General features: G+C 45.4%; 2 protein-coding genes across 2 annotated transcripts in view; both read right to left on the bottom strand.

The window, feature by feature from the left end:
• The window catches only part of CORIN (corin, serine peptidase), a 141,499-nt gene extending 132,343 nt beyond the window's left edge, over window positions 1–9,156 (bottom strand). The window contains exon 1 of the mRNA XM_065633521.1: window positions 9,034–9,156. Coding sequence (XP_065489593.1) covers window positions 9,034–9,108 — 75 coding nt within the window. The 5' untranslated portion in view covers window positions 9,109–9,156. The remainder of the gene's footprint in view (window positions 1–9,033) is intronic.
• Window positions 9,157–14,468: 5,312 nt separating this feature from the next.
• Window positions 14,469–17,578, bottom strand: part of NFXL1 (nuclear transcription factor, X-box binding like 1) — a 48,367-nt gene continuing 45,257 nt past the window's right edge. Inside the window, exon 22 of the mRNA XM_065633532.1 lies at window positions 14,469–16,266. Coding sequence (XP_065489604.1) covers window positions 16,093–16,266 — 174 coding nt within the window. The 3' untranslated portion in view covers window positions 14,469–16,092. The remainder of the gene's footprint in view (window positions 16,267–17,578) is intronic.

Here is a 17,578-nt window from a genome sequence, read left to right as displayed (position 1 = left end):
TGTATCCTTATGTTTCATGCATTTCTTATTATTTTTTCTCTAAAATATATACATTTTTCTTACACTATAAACATCCACCCAGAAGAAATTAAAATGTTTGATTTGAATGTGTAATGTTAACTTTACACAACTGACATTTTTTGAACTGTGAATAAAAAGATACTAACCCTTAGACAAAGGATAAGAGCAGCAGCAATATAAATCAAAGTAAAGGACATGGTTTAGTGTCAAAATAAAGCTTCATCTGTTCATCATAGCCAGGTATTTATTTGTCCTCTTCCCAAAGATGAAAATGGACTTACACAATGTCTCACAGCTGATAACCTACTACATATGACATTTAGAGAAGACTCATTATTTTTCAATAGAATAACACTTTGTCCAGAAACATGTCATCTTTGAACATATTGCTTCAGTGGGAGAAAATAATGAAAGAGAAGGATATTTTTTGAAACTACCAGGACATCTTCACAGAAATAACTGAAGAGGTTAAACCTATTCAGACTAGAGATTAAACCTATTCATTACTGTCAAAGTTATGAAACAATAATCTGATACAGAAAGCTCAAGATTAAGTGGGTTAACAAGGCACTTACATTGGTTTACATGTTTGACTATGACTTGGATACAGTATCAAAGGTTTATGGATCACACAAGGAATTGCAGGATAAAATCATCCATCTAAGTCACTGAAACAATAATAATCTGGTGAATTATTTTGTCAAAGAAGAAAAACCCTACTATGGCTAATACTATTCAATTTAATTGTAATCCCTAGAATGGATGCCAGCTTTTCTCCCATGCACATTTTCTTTAGAAATCTTCAATATTCACATAATAATCCTACCTATGACGAAGAAAAAGCAAATGGAAACCATCTGGGTTCTTAGCCCTTCCAGACCACTATCAACACTATTGCATATACTCTGACTTTATAAGGGAAAAGGAGAGCTGTTAATAACTTCTAAACACATTCAATTGTTACTGCAGGCTTCCCTTCCAGCCTTGCTTACATGCACTACAAATTCTTTAAACTTACACCTTTAAAGGGACAAACGGAAGCTTAAAAAAGGCATTTACTACTTAATTCTTCTGTTACATGTTGCTACAAATCAAATAGCAACAGAGGAAAAAAAAAAGTTAACTACTTCAGCTACTTACTCTACAGTTCCTGATATTATTATATTATTTCAGATGTATTATCCGTTCGAATAATATTTGTTCATGCACAGAACTAGCATCTTTCAAACAATAAGCTGTCTCTCAGCAATGTCTGTCCCTCAACACCGTGTGATGGCAAAAACGCACAGGCTGTTAAGGCAAGGTTGGCTCAGCTGTCTGAGTTTCTTCCTGAAGATGTGAAAATGCAGGAGGTTGGGGAAAGCATGAAAACTGTAGCATGTTCTGCTTCTATGATCTCCAGGTGCTACTAGTTGTGGGGCAACTTTAATATAGGCAAAATAATCCACCCAGCAAAAGATTTGACATCGAAAGCAGGAGCAATGGAAGAAACCTCTGTGTTGCACCACTGGCCCATGGAAGTCCAGAGCAGACATAACTGTATATTACAGATATACACTGTATTGTTACATGAATGCAGAGCTGCAGGTCTGAGAGACCTGGGATAGAAAGCTCCTCAGTGCTACCAGTGGTTTTATTTCCAAGAGAAGGCCCTGGCTGCTCTCTGAAATCTAATGAGATGAACAATACAAAGAGCACATAAGTGATTTCTTACTGCTTCATTCAGAGGCAGCAAGGGGAAAAAATTAGAATCTCTTTTCCTAGGAAATGCTTCCCGAGTCTGAAACTTTCAGTACTATTGGAGTGACAGTATAGGCTATTTTGAAACTAGCAGCTCTTTGAGGTGACGAGCAATGGCAATTGCTCTGGGCAATTACTACTAATGTTAAATCACTGCTAAGTTAAATCTCTCTGCTATTAAACCGATCAGACATGGAAAATTCTATTAGCTCTTAGATTCTAATAGCACATTAGTTTTTATAACACAAGGTTCTGTATATGGCAGAACAAAGTGTTAACAGGTTTGAGGAAGAGAAGAGGGCAAAGATAGACTTTGACAATCACTGACCAGCCAGTCCCAAAGCATGAGCATCATCCACTGAGCATTGAACTTGAACTCTCTCTGAACTACAACACGTGAATTGGAATAGATGCAGGCCCAAAGAAGGAAACTCATGTCTACCTTCACTTCCTTTCCCCTGAGGACTGGGTGAAGATGACTTAAATGTTCAATATAGAAAATGCTTCTTTTGCAACAAAAGTGAGCCTTGGGATTCAGGAAGAGCAGTAGCTTACAGGAGCACCTGCAGTGATGCAACCTGACACTCTTCTTTCCCACAGGTTTATAGGAGCTGTACCTCATAGATTATTCTATGAGAAGCTTTTAAAACTGCCTCAACTTCTGTTTCCTCTCTGGAAAATAAATAAATAAATAAATAAATGATTATGTATATCTATTGATTTAGCATGTATGCAAAGGTGGGCATCCCACAGAATGCATACTGTTGTGGGAAACATGTGAGCCAAAGGGCTTGAATCATCAATGCATAAACTTCATTGTTGCAAAGCAGCTCTGGCAGCATCAGATTTTCAGCCTCTTTTCACTTTTTTACAGGGCAATGCACTAAAAACCACCTTATGATGGCAACAACACTAGCAAAAATACAGAACTATAAACGGTGTGGCACCCAAAGAAGCAGATGCTGCAGGGGTTCCACTCTAATGACACAGATGGTAAAAAGGAACTGAAGGACATCTGGATTCATTTCATCCTTTCATGATCCGAGGATCAGAGAAGAGAGACAGAGGAGCAGACAACCACAGAGGTAACACTGCCACTTTGGTCAGTTATGAGCAAATATACTTTCCCAAGCTGATGCTATGATGAGGTGGCCACCACTTCTTGACAGTCTCTGATTACATGGACATCTGTACTGGGTGTAGGTGCCAAGCTGCTGGCAGTGGGTGGATTGCAGGGGTGGTCTCCATGAGAAGAGATCAGGGTCTGTCCCATGATGGCCATGGCCAGTTCCAGCTGGCTCCATACCATGGGGCACAGCTGAGCCCATCAGCCAAATTGGTGGTACCTCTGTGAAAACATATTTAAGAAAGATCAAAAAACACCACATGGGCAGAGGAGAAGTGGAAAAAGAGTGATAAACAGCAGTGCAAACACCAAGGTCAGAGGAGAAGTAGGTGCTCCATGGCAGAGCAGATATTACCAAAGGGACTGCAGCCTGTGGAGGATCCATACCAGAGCAGAGGAAGAGCGAGAAGGAAGGTGCAGCAGAGAAGAACCACACTCCTCCCCTGCACCGCTTATTGTCTTGCTGAAGGGAATGTCACCAATATAAAGATAATATTTATATTATTCAGTAATAAACTCATTTACTTAAGTCAAGTATGTTTTGCCCACAACGGTAATTGGTAAGCGATCACCCAGCCCTTATCTTGACCCACAAGCCTTCTCACTCTTGTTCTTCCTGTTTTCTCCCCTATGCCTCAGGACAGAGAGGGGATGAGCAAGTCGCCATGCGGGTGCTGGGCTGCAAGCCGAGGCCACCCCAGCACCACATCCAGAGCAGCCGAGCTCCGGTGGGCGCTGCGGGCCAGGAGCTGCAACGTGGAGGCACCAGAAGGAGAAGGCATAGCAGCCATGAGACAGCCCTTTCTGGTATCTACCTCTGCCTTTAACCGCCAGATATTCAGATTTCACAGGTAGAACAACCAGAAATAACAACATGTGCATAAATAAGTAATTATAAGCATTGTTTTAAATTGTAATGGCTTGAAACCCCAGCTGAGGAGAATCTGTCCATTCAGGAGAGCAGTCTTCTGCACGAGGCAGGCACGGGATGAAACATAATTCGAACTTCAGAGGTAGCAAGATTCTCATCTCTTTTTGAAATGGCAGGCTCCTGCTTGATTGTTGTCTCATTATTATTTTTACATCTAGGATATTAAACCATTATCCCTATGTCTTTCACGTTTGCTGATTAGAAAGACAAGCCAGAATTAAAAACGCTACTTGGAAGGGAACTACGTGTTTTACAACAGAATAGCAGAAATGAATTATGCTTCCATCCGACAGCTAAAAAAAAAAGAGGCGAGAATAATTCACCGTTAGGGTATGAAAGCACACACCGGTTTGGAGGCAGGGGGAGGCTCCCAGCGCCGCGCAGCGCTGAGGCGGCGCGGCCGGGCGCGCGGGGAGCCGTTACGGGCGCGCGGGGAGCCGTTACGGGCGCGCGGGGAGCCGTTACCGGCGCGCGGGGAGCCGTTACGGGCGCGCGGGGAGCCGTTACCGGCGCGCGGGGAGCCGTTACGGGCGCGCGGGGAGCCGTTACGGGCGCGCGGGGAGCCGTTACCGGCACGCGGGGAGCCGTTACGGGCGCGCGGGGAGCCGTTACCGGCGCGCGGGGAGCCGTTACGGGCGCGCGGGGAGCCGTTACCGGCACGCGGGGAGCCGTTACCGGCGCGGCACCCAGAGCCACTGGGCCCCAGCGGTAGGAGCTGCCGCGGGGGCTACCCGGCTGGGCTATTTTTACTACGGTATTTTTTGCATTCAGACTTTCCACTGCAGGCGGCCCAGGTCAGGGGATCCGCTCTGCCGGGGGAATCTGACAGGCCAGCCCAGCAGGAGTTATTTATAGAGGGGCAGGGGTGCAGAGGAAAGGGATGCGCTCGGCATCATATTCTTCTGCCGCGGGGCTGTGGATGGGGAAAGCACCCACGAACAAGCCCCCTCCCGCACTGCCCCTCAGCCCCGCCGGGCAAGGCGGCTGTAGCAGCGAAACCCCAAGCCCCGCGGCACACCGCCCCGCCCGGCCTGACCCGCGCTACCGGCCCGCCCCGCTGCCGCCCACGGCCTGGGGACACGGGGCAATCCGGGCCGGCCGGAGGACACAGAGGCTGCGAGGCAAGCCAAGGTAGCAAGCTACCTAGACAAGGCCCAGGTGGTCTTCCTTCTTTTTCGTCCATTTTTCCTCATGCAGCCTCTCAGGAAATGAGGACCCACCTCATACACATATTATCTCCCCCAGTTACAGAGCCCAACAAGTGGAGGGGGATTCATGCCCCAGCAGCACCCAGACTGAGGCTCAGGACAGTTCCAGATGAAACTGCACACCTTGACATGACTATAATTGACTGTGGAGGCTCACAGGGAATTAAAAATATAGATGCAATGAGGGCAGTCAAGCTGAAGCCCGTCTGGCCACTGTCTTCAGTTGTGTGTGTGAAGGCCTTTTCAAGGAGGATTTAAGCTTTCCTTGTCCTGCTGTGACAATCCATCACTTTACAAGGGGAAATCATTCACCTTTCTCCCCTGGTGCTGGAGAACTGTGCTTACCCAACCTGCCACTTATAAGGTCCGTTTCTTTTTGGTAGGGAAAGAAACTGGGACAGAATAGAAACATCATTATTTTCAACTGTAATCAGACTGCCCACCTCAAGCCCTGCTCCTGAGTTGCTTCATCCTGAAGGCATTCAGAAATGAGGAGGTGTCTGGCCACTACCTCTGGAATGGCCTAGGCTAAATGTCCAAGCCTAGAACTGCCCCACGGCAAGTGGCCTGACACCCTCCCCTGCCAAATCCTGGCTGGCATTCAGAAACAAGGCATTCATCTGGCCTTGTAAGCACTTGCTGAGGATACTTGACACGCTGACAGGATTCGATTCTTCCCACACAATGTAGCAGTAGCTGCCATCTTTTAAAACCTGACCGCACCGGGACATAGTGCCATTGTGGGTGATTGCCTCATAGCACATGCTGCTCACCCTGAAAGCAGATAACCTCGTATCCACGGTTTCCTGATCCATATAGGGTCAAAGCCACATCTCTTAAGGAAGAACCTGTAAGTGCTTATATTGTGCCTGCTGTATTGGGATGGACTGAATCTGCTGGGTCTCAGCATGGCAAAGACTCACAGAGGTCAGACAGATGGAAGCACTGTCCTCCTGCTTGTGTCAAATGGGCCTATTTAGAGTTCAGCATTTGTTGGTATAGAGCAGCTAAGTAGCGGTGAGAGCAGCAGCTGCTGGGTTTCTTCACCAGGTGTAACCATTCTGACATTCCCTTGCCTGTTCTGCCTTCTCTTGGAAGGAAAATTCCTCACCCGGCAAATGAAATTTCTGTCTGGGTACTTATCCACCTCAACCTCTGCACACACTCCTTGCTTGGTCATGCAAATAATGACAATGAATTATGTGTCTGGCAGTACACAGACTTAGTATAATGTCAGGACAGTAATGTTCCTTGAGGGAGCAGAGTGCTAAGACCTAAACATGTATATCAGCTTAGCAAAAAAAAAAAAAAAAACAAAACACCAAACCACCAAAAAACAAGCAGCAGCTCCTACATTCAAGTAAGCCTGCATTTTAAAATAATTACTGGCACTGTTAACAGTCCTGGCTTTCATTTGTATCTGCAGACATCATCTAATATATAATTAACAGCTAAACAATAATACAGGTATATTAAAGTGCCCCATGTGCATTGCACATTTTATAGAACACCTCCAATCTTCTCAAAGCATCTTATACTTTCAATTCATTGCACACTCAAGTTATTTACCACAGGTGTACAGTCAAGTGCCAGCAAAGATTTCTGGAGAGGAAGTGAATTTTTTCTTCAGTATTTAAGTCACAGCTCCAAAAGACTGAGGAAAAAACAATGTTTTGTCCTGACAGTCCCACTCCATACTACCAGAGCAAAGGCAGATTCCTCTAACCTGGGCAAATGATCTGTGCTGTGGGGTTCACCACCCTGAGAGCCCTCTCAGGAAAATGAGGTTTCATTTAAAACATGTGCTGAGTGATGACTGTATGTGCGGTTGATGGGCTGGGATTCCCCACAAGCAGAAAAAATGGGCTGTTGGGGTACCCCATAAATTGCTGATGGAACAGGGATAAAAAAAGAGGCACAAGCATTTCCTTTCTGAACAAGGTTTGGACATTGCTTGGGATTCCCCTGGAGGAGCCCTCCGCTTCCTACAGAACCTTGATGTCCAAGACGTCATCAGTTCTACAGAGACACATAAGCAGAGTGGTTCTGTAATTCCCTGTATTATTCCTTTATAGTTGTTTAGATTACCTCAGTGATGCATTAACTCAGCGTGGTCTGTGTCACAGTACCTGAGAAGCTTATAAGAGATCTCCAACTAAGGCATCAATAACAAAAACAAAACTAAAGAATTACGATTTAGTCCTGCTGACTAGTCCATATTTTAGGAACACAGGAAGGGTGTACGTGGCCATATGGAAAAGTCCATTCCCGTATTTTTACTGCTGAAAGCTAAACCTTCCCAAGAGACTCCGTGAATGCATTAAAAGCTCTAGATATTTGATTTCACTTAAGAGTTTCACCATCTCAGCCAGATGCTAATAATTTAAAATAAAGGTTAATTAATTAATCGTCTGCCATAAAACGCATCCAAGGATTCTGCATTTTAAATCAAGTGGAGCAACGATATTACCGAGTACACTGCCGTGTTTACAAACTTGTAAAACCCGCTGCTGTGCCATTTCGCTCGCGTACGGATCGGTGCGGTAGCGCGGAAGGCTCTGCCGCCCTCTTCTCGAGTGCGCAGCATCAAGCTCGGCACTCCGCTCGCACCTGGCCGGGCCGGCGGGCGGAGAGCGGAGCCAGCCCTCCAAGTGAGCGCTCCCGCCCGCTCGGCGCGGGGCTCCGCACCAGCACGGCCCCAGGGAGCGCCGTCCCCCGCCCCATTGTTCCCCTGCCGTAACTCCCCTCTCTCACAGCGCACTGGGGGCACCGGGGAGGCACCTGCTCCCTAGCTAGAGACGGGAAGGGCAGGCTGGGGGGCCGACCCTGCAGGTTCCCACTAGTGCGTCAGCCGCCTCCTACAAGCCCCCCGCCCCGTGCAGCCTCTCCCGTAAAGGCAGGCAAAGAGTGCTCCTCCGTCTCCGCATCTCTCCTCTTAGGGGGTGTGCTAGGAGACCGGGAACACCCGCGCTAGCGCCTTCGGACGCTTGCAACCACCCAGGTCTGCTGCCTCTCCCTGCAAGGATAACTGCCCCTCCCTGTGACCCTCCACAGGATGACTACCTCCTGGGGATGGTGGCGGCCAGCGGTACCATCTCACCGGACAGCCGTGGGAGGGGAGAAAAGGGAGAGGAGGGAGTCCCTCCGCCCGACCCCACGGTGCATCCGACGGGATGCGCCAGCCCTTGCTGTTGCCAGGAGGCAGCAGCCGCGCCGGGGGCGAGGTCACGGCGGGTCGACTCCCTGGGAGCCCGGCCGCGGGTGGAGTTGCCACGGCCGTTCTGCCGGAGATCAAGCCCAAACTTTGCTCCTGCAACTCCTGGCCGGACCTGTTGCCGTCGGGCTCGGCACAACTCCTCTCCACTCCTTCCAACGTCAGAGCAATTAACAGGCACATCAGCCCCGTTGATCTGCCCTGATGACTTCATGAGAGAACTGGGGAGAGCGCGACACGAAGCTCTTCGTGAAACGCTAGTAACGACCGCTTGTTAATTGCGACTTACCTACATCCTGCGCCCTTGAACTCGGCCGTTCGCGGCGCTTCTCCCGCACAGCCGCACAAGCGGGAATTTCGACACGGGAGCGCTCTGGGACGCACCGCCGCGGCAGGTTGGGCATGGGCAGTCGCTTGTCCCCGGCCCCCACCAGGCGCACGTCCCGGGGACACGGCACCATACCTGCCTGCGAGCCACGGGTCCGCTCTCGCTACGGCAGATCGCAGGGCTCCGATCAGGGCTCGCCTCCTTCTCCGCTTGCCCGAGCAACCTGCCGCTCGGCCCTGCAGGCTGCGCGCGGCGCACAGAGATTCCCCGCCGGACAGGCGGCCGCGCTCCCCTTCACCCGTCCGCCACCCCCTGCATCCGGCGGTGGTCGGGGGTGCCCCCCTGAGAGCGCTGCCTCCCGCCCGCACCCCCGAGGGTCGCCGAGCTGCGGAGCCAGCTGCCCTCGCAAGACCCCGGCCCCATGGCCCCCGAGCGCGGAGGGGAGCGCACTCGGGCTCGGCTTACCCGGTTGGCGGCGAGGACCTGCCGGTAGCGCTCCTCCTCCTCAGGCGGGGCAGGGAACTGTTGCACGGACAGCATGCTCTGGCTGCCACTGAACCCTCTCGACTTTGGCCGTCTCCCCCACCCTTCTCTACCTCGGTCTCTGACAAGCTGCGGCCACCCAGCTACCGCACATACACACTTGAGGGGCGGGAGGGCTCCGCATTTTGTCTGCTCGGCAGGCTCCCCCTCCCCCTCCTCCACCCAATAATAATAAACCTCCGCTAGAAAGCCGCCACATCCCCACCCCTTTTGCACACAAGGCTCTACCTCTTGGGGACAAGCTAAGAGACAGCCCACTTGCTAATTTCACCCTAAAGCCGTCCCCCAGGGAGGGCGGACGGGATGGGCACAGCCTTTGCTGCCCGTCCCCCACCCGATAAAGGACGCCTTGTCACGCCGCTAAGGGCTTCAGGTGGCAAGACAAGCCTGAGCCAGGGACGATGTGCGGGGCAGAAACCTGCGGAGCTCGCCCCTCGCACCCCTTACCTTGGCTCGCTGGGGCTCTGCGGCGGGCGAGGTGCTGGGGCTGTCCCCGCAGCGCTCTGGGGCTGCCGGCGAGCCCGCGGGCCGCCCAGATGCGCCCTTGCGGCTGAAGCCGTCCGAAGCCACCGCGGGGCACGGACCCACCGGCCCGCCGAGTTGGAGCGCGAAGTTCAGAGCGGGGGATAGCGGGCACGGGCCGGGGTCCCGGGCCCGGGAGGACGCTCCTGCCTCCTGGATTCTCTTTATTTTTACGTTATGGTCATGCAAAGACTTTCGTTTCACCGCAGGAAGTTTTGCGCCTACCGAGACTGCAGCGCTTTCCTCCGTAGCACAGGGGCTTGCCTTTCCCCGACCGGTCCTCCTCATCTCCAGAAAACAGAGCTCAAAGTGGCGCCGGGCGCTGCCGCCGGCTCAGCAGAAGCAGAAGGGAAGGGGCTCCGGCATGAGGAAGCTCTCCCGCAGCCGGCGACAGGGTTCTCCCGCTCCTTCCCCGCACTGAGGCTCTGGTCCTAGTCCCTCCAGGGGCCCGCAAGCCTGTCGTGTCCCGTCCCTCCTGTGGGAGGACAGCGGCCGCCGGGGACACAACACCTGTACCCCTGCTGGGCCCTGCTGTGACCCACCTCAGATACCTGAGAGCTGGAGGGATGTCGTGTCTATTCAACCTCTTGAAGCAAAGCTGTCATGCCAAGAGACGAGTGCCACCTCAAGCTGCAAATGATAGGGCAAATGCCCCACTCACATGAGACGTCAGCTTTTATTTTGATCCGTATGTCCCCTCTTCCCTGTATCTGCATCCAATGATGTCGGCTCCGGCTGAATCCCAGGTTAATGTACATAATGGAGCTCACAGGTGCTCTTCAAGAATGATGAAGTCATCAGGACAAAAGGCATGGGCACTACCAGAACAGAAGCAGTTCAGGACCCTTCCAGGAGCCAGAAAGAGCTGGCACTGGCACCATGACTGGGTTCTGAAATGGCATTTGTAAAACACAAAGGCTTCCAGTTTTTACTGTGCATGTTTTAATGCTCCTAAAACGCTACCATTCAACACCCCAAAAATATGCCCTGAACAACCACTGTTGGCTGTCAGCAAGGATCTTCTTAGCTTTTTTTCAGCTTCTTCTCCAGATATTTTCATTTTCATACCTTCGAATTTAGGCCCCATTACTTTTTGTTTGTGTCCAAACTTTACAGGGCAGACACTGTGCACTCTGTGCTCCTGGAATGCCATTGTACTTAAGTCTTGCCCATGGTAATTGTCACCAAGCAAAGCTCCCTCTGGAGAAAAGTGGTGGTTTGGTTTTTAAAACAATTGCACAAAAAATAGGAAAAGCATGGAAAGAGACAGGAGCAAGAGCATTTATGCAAAAATCTTCAAATTGCTTAATGTATACCAACAAATATTTCATGCCATAATGCTGATAAAAAGAGGAATAATACCATATTTCAGTATGTCATATTTCAGCTGTGTCAAAAGTTACAATAAGAACAAATGAAAACTGAAATTTAAGAGGTACAATGCATGGCTCAGAGTGCAAAGCCAGCTTGGCCTTGGAGGGAGGATGTCTTCTCTTCAGCAGTAGTACTGGGAATTCCAAACCCCAGCCCAATCTTGACTCTTCATCTCATACTAATTTCCTCAAGTAAGAGAGCCATTCAAACCGCAATTTCACAATGCCAAGACTCAGCTATAGCGTTCAGCACACAGAGCCTAAACTGAGTTCTGCTTTTGTTGGCAATTTTATGGAAATTGCTGCAAGAGAAACATATAGATTCAATAATACTTGGTTCAATTAAGCCGCAGTTCCCTCAGAGTATGGCTTGTTTCTAGACAGCTGCCATTTAGCCTACCTTATGACAGAGTTCAATATATCACAGAGCTCATATTGATACACTATCCATACCAGAAACTTGTTTTCTGATAGTATAGCATATAAACTTTGTAATACAGGGTTCAAATAATTCATTAACATGTAACCATTAGTGGAAAGAAGCAAGTATGCCTCATTATCTTATAACTACTTTGACTTAATTTGATTTTTCTCTAATTTTTACCTTCCTAGTAAATACAGACCACTACAGTATCTTCATTTTATAATTCTTTGGAGTGATTGATTTAATTGAATTATAAGGGCAGACAAATTTACATTCATGAAGCAAGAAAAGGGAGCAACTTAAATACTCATAGATAACAACTGCTAATAGAATGAAATCGAAGCAGAAGAGGGCTCTCTAACTAAAAGAAACTGAGGACAAGGTCACCCACGGACTGTCCACGCAAGAACACTCCACCTGACAGCACGCACCAGAGAGCAGCTACCACACACATCAAGCTTCCACTGCCTGGTGCCAGGAAGACCAAACATCTCTCTGCTCTAACCCCACAACTTGCAGGCCCATCGCTCTCAGAAATGCTGGCATACGGCAGATACACTTTGGAGCCAGAACTACTGAGATTATCATCTCAGAGTTCAGTGCTTTAAAGCCACACTCAAGCACGGAAACTTTAATGAACAAATTTTGGTGCTATCCGCGTAGTTACATTTCATTCTCTAGTAGTTACTGTCAGGACAAATGTCTAATAAATCAGCTATATTTCCCCATATGAGGCCAAAAAAAAAAAAAATCTGCTAAATCCATTCCCATTTGTTTCACCTTAATCTATTTCCCCAACCCATTTTCGCAATTTAGTCAGAGCCGTAACATGAAGGAATGTGATTACATAATTCCAGCATTAATCTGAGCAGCAAGAACTGTCACTGCCCGAGGAGGGAACAAAAAGCAAAGCGAAAACTTCCACTGCAGTACGTCCATCGTCATTACCCAGGAGAAGTTTGCTGCTTTACAACACTAGTCCTTGAGAACAAACAACTTTTCCAGTCGGTTTTGATGTATTTGTTGTCTGACTTGGTTTTTACGTGAAAAGCACACACACGTCTCTGTTATTGTTACAGGGAAGAAACTTTTCCAAGGAGTTTCTAATCCAAAATATATTGACAACTTGTAAGTACCTTGGTTCAGTGGAAAGATGAATTCTCACCAGAATGCATTTGGAACCAAGAAAGCCCCCCCAAGTGTTTTCATTTTAAACATAACTAAATGTTCTGCATCTAAAGTTTCCTCATCAGGCTTCTCTCTATATAATTTCCCTTCAATGGCAGATTAGACTATAACATTTGTTTTCAAGTATACTTATCATATGCATTTATTTGTAAACTGTTAACATTCAAAATATTTGCTCATTACACTATGTAACAGTACATTACATTTAAATTGCTGAAAAAAACCCCTACCTTCAGTTCAGTATTTCTTTTCTAGAGTAATAATTTTTCACATTTCTTGTATAACAAGTGCTTTTATCTGTACCTTTCACTTCAAAGATTGTCATGCTTGCAACATGCAGCTCCAACAACAACAAAAAAAAGGCAAAAAAAAATAGAAACCAGTGATTTATTAAACTGCAGATTGCTTGAACCCCCACACTTTTTTATGCCAAAAAACAAATATCTGTTTCAGCAGGCAGACCAACAGAGTGCAAATGACTCAGATGGTTGGATAATATATACAGATCTATTTTGCATAAAATTTCAAAAATAGGTATGTCTCACATATGCGAGGTTCAGGAGAGATACAAATCCTTTAAGTAATGGAATATGCCTATTCATACCATACATTTGCATGAATGGAATAAAATTTTAAAGATTGGTGTGCTTTCTTTTTATAATAAAGATGATCAATAAGAAGCATTTTCCTCTCCAATATTTCACACAAATACTGCAAAATATGCAAAAAAGAACAGTAAGAACTACTCCAAACATGTAACTCAAGTGCAGTTCATTTTTATAGCTCTCTAAAGAGAATTTTCTTATCTTTGCCATAGAGGCAAAGATAAACTTTACATTGTAGTTGTTTTAAAGAAAAAGCTAGCAGTAAATAGAAAAGTGAGTTATAGTCACATAAGATAAAAGCTGTTTCCACAGTGGTCTCATTCATATTGATCTGCATATTTCAGCCACAAAGGTATCTTTTTGTATTTTTGGACAACACATCATATTTTACTTCAGCTGAACAAAAATCTCTTTTCTTTTTCTCTCAGTGACAAGAGAGTTCCTGACATAACCAGACACAATAGCATCACCTCATTTGATTAAAGAAACAACACATGTATATGAAATTACATTCCAGGCATTAGTATTATAGAAAAGAGTTAAAGTAACAATATGGGAAAGTTTATTCCTTATACTAGAAAATAATTCAACAGAGATGCAACTATGATTGCCTAGTGTAATTTCAATCAATTCTACAACTTTACACACTAGTGGCCTGACATATCATGACAGTATCAGGCATTTCTAAAAATCAATTTTAAAAAAACCAAAAAACCCAACAAAAATTAAAATACTCTCAAAGAGCAGCAATCAATGCTAAATATTGCTGAGTTTCCTTACCTCTCTTCTCTTTCGCCAAACTTAGATAAAAAAATGGAAAATAAAGCGATTTTCTCCCCATTTTGTCAACCTACATGATCTAAAAGCTACTACCTTTTGCAGCTTTTCTATTTTTTCTGCTGCTGAACCATAATTACAATTGGATATCAGCTCAAATTAATACTGGGTCCCCTTATAAGCAGGCCAAAAAAATCAACCAACGGAGCTTCCAAACAAACTGCAGTCTTCTCTGCTAATTCACACAAATGGTCCCACTGCTTTTGCAGGATTTGTGATGAAATTATATGCTAGACTGTTTTTGTGGTTTAACCCCAGATGGCAACTAAGCACCATGCAGCCACTCACTCAGTCCTGCCCCCTCCTCCCCCCCTGCCCCCCGCAGTGGGATGGGAAGGAGAATGGAAAAAAAAGTAAAACTCCTGGGTTGAGGTAACGACAGTTTAATAGAACAGCAAAGGAGGAAAAAATAATAATGATAAAATAATATACAAAACAAGTGATGCACAATCCAATTGCTCACCACCTGCTGACCGATGTCCAGCCTGTCCCTGTGCGGTGATCACGGCCCCCCAGCCAACTCCCCCATGTTTATACACTGAGCACGATGGCGTATGGTATGGAATATCCCGTTGGCCAGCTTGCGTCAGCTGTCCTGGCTGTGTCCCCTCCAGCTTCTTGTGAACCTCCTCACTGGCAGAGCATGGGAAGCTGAAAAGTCCTTGACTAAGTGTAAGCACTGCTCAGCAACAACTAAAACATCAGTGTGTTATCCATGTTATTCTCATCCTAAATCCAGAACACAGCATTATACCAGCTACTTGGAAGAAAATTAACTCTATGCCAGTCAAAACCAGGACACCAACACAAGGGTGGCCTAATACCCTTTGGCTTCGTACCTCATCTTTTGCAGGATCTCATAAGCACTTTTCAGTTAGCCACAATGCTCAAGTATCAGCATAAAATTTCCAGCAGAGGTTTAAGAATTCAGTTTTCTGATTTTCCCCATCCCCGAATTTAACTTGCAGTCCCTCAGCTAAGACAATGTAGCTTCTCTGATAATCTTGAAACTGTGTAAACCTTTCAGTTCTACCAACCAATACTGATATCCCAAGGCAAGGTATTCTAAACTGTCAGTAAGAAAATGTTTAAACATATAAAAGATTAGCTAGGTAGTTTATGCATTAGCAAGCACTGTCCACATGGCTTCGGAACAACATATAATTGTATTGTTACAGTGTTCAATTATGTTTTTGCACACCTATGTAAATATTCAAACATGATATTTATCTACACAAATAGTCAAGTGATGCTTTAAGTTCAATTTCAAATTGCTTTTCTGCTGTTGCTGATGGGGGACATATCCCTGTACCCTGAAACTACTTCACATCTTCGTCCAGCATATGCAGCTGTCCACTAAATGAAGTTTTCAATTGGTTTGATTTTGAGGAAACAAGGTGGAGGGGCAAGAAACAACCAAAAAAAACCAAACTCCAAAGTCTGTACGGGGGCCCATTTTATTGTTTGTGATACAGTTGACTTGAAAGACAGTTCACATTTCCTTTCTTTGAACAAAGTTCTGACCTGAGGCCCCAGAATATTCAAGCCTAAGTGATCTGAAGCTCCCCGTTAGTTGTTATAGTTAAAACTGACATGAAGACAGAAGTTACTGTGTGATACAACATAAAGACTAGCATAAAAATACTAATCTTCAATAAACCACTAAATTGATTTTACAGGAAACAAATATTGAATAAATCTTTTTATGCTAACTTTTTAATATTAGGAAAGAGAGACAAGGGAAATTAGCACAATATATTAATAGAAGAGATGTTAACAGATCTCAGTCAGATAAATTACATCAGCACTTCAGTGTAGACTAAAACCTACTGTTACTGTCAGTGTCTGAATTCAGTTTTGTGCTGTTACTATAATAACACAGAGGTGACGTTTCTTCCCTCCTCTGCAGTTTTCTTGGCAAATGGTATAGGTACATAATCTATGCATATTAAGTTCTGTTACACACAGACTAACATTCGAGGAATAATAGCTACCTAAAGCCTGACTGAGGTATATTAAAAAATGAGCTGTTTCAGTCATTATAGACCATGAGCCATGCAACCATCACAACAGCAACTCCGAACACTGGCAGCATAATGAGGTTCTTGTATTTTTGCCATGATGATTGTTCAACTTCTACTTCATCCTTCCTTCTCTTATTCTTTCTTCGTCCTTTTAATCTGTTTTCAAAAGCTTCCAGTTCAGCCTAGATGAAGAAAACCAGAAGTCGTTAACATTTGTCAGAATTAAATCCAAATAAATATGCAGATTTTAAATAAAATTCCAAAGACCATTTTATAAAACAGCTGGCAGCCAACAGAAGCTATAATATCTTTTACTATATCACATCGTTACAAAGCATTTTGCTTCCAAGTATTAAACCATTGTTTAGTTTCCTACAAAAAACATCACCAAAAATGCAACCAAATGAAGTTTTACATTAGTTTAAATCTGGCTGAATATGTTAAACCAAAATGAGATTGTTACTTCCATGAAATATGTCAAAGATACATTACTTTCACTATTAAAGAAAAGCCCTTGCAAGTATTTAAGCTATTACAATAATGTATGTAAGAACACAGGTTGAAATCTTCAAAGACCTTCTCCCAAAATGAGGATGTGCTCTCTGCTAAAAATGAATTAATAAAAATATAAATACATAAAATATAATATTTCCCCCAATTCTGTATATTTTGCCTGCTCAGTTAAATTTTAGATTAATAGCTATAATCTTAGACATGCACAAGAAGATTCCATTTGTTAAATTACAACTTACATAAAACTGCAGCAGGTACATACCATTCTTCAAAAGAAAGCACACGCCCTTAGATCCCAAAATTAAACAAAGCAACTTGGAAGATAAGAAGAATGCCAAGCTTCCACCCAGAACAGCAGTTTCCTCACACCCCTCCATATCCTTTTAAAAGGTTATCAGGAGAACACAGACAAAACTAATTATAGACTACAAAGCTTCAATAAAACTGGAATTAGGCAGCCTGGAACAAAGAGCGTAAGACTGGGATGTAAATCCAATGAGGAGCCATTAGGAAAATCAGAAACGATGCTTTAAAGGAGAGCTGAGACAGACTAAAACCAGAAAAGGTCTGACAACTATCTGGATTTTTGGGTAGACTTGTCAGCTACTAGAGAAAGCACAGGATGAAGAGCCAGGGAGCAGAAACACTAGAAGACCTGAAAGAGAGCAGAGAGATGGGAGCAGCAGAGTGCAGCAAGTCAGGACTGGCTGGGCAAAAGGTGCGAAATTGAGCTGAAGCAGAGGAAACGTGGCCAGTGAATAGATACAAAGCCTGGCCACGAGAGGAGATAAATCTACATCACTATGGCTGCAGTGCTGCCAGGAAGAGGGGGACTAAGACAATAAGGTAGGTGCATTAGAGAAACAAGAATAAGTCTGTTTTGGGAAATGAGCAGCAAAGTAGTCCAGTAAACATAATTTTTCTTTGGAACTCAAGATTGCCTGATGTCTGGTCTTCCTCTACTGACAGAAAATATTTGCC

This window comes from Caloenas nicobarica, chromosome 4 (genome assembly GCF_036013445.1).
Source record: "Caloenas nicobarica isolate bCalNic1 chromosome 4, bCalNic1.hap1, whole genome shotgun sequence".
In the NCBI taxonomy this organism is placed as follows: domain Eukaryota; kingdom Metazoa; phylum Chordata; class Aves; order Columbiformes; family Columbidae; genus Caloenas; species Caloenas nicobarica.
Note: the sequence above shows the minus strand (reverse complement) of the source record. Positions and strands in the feature narration are given on the sequence as shown.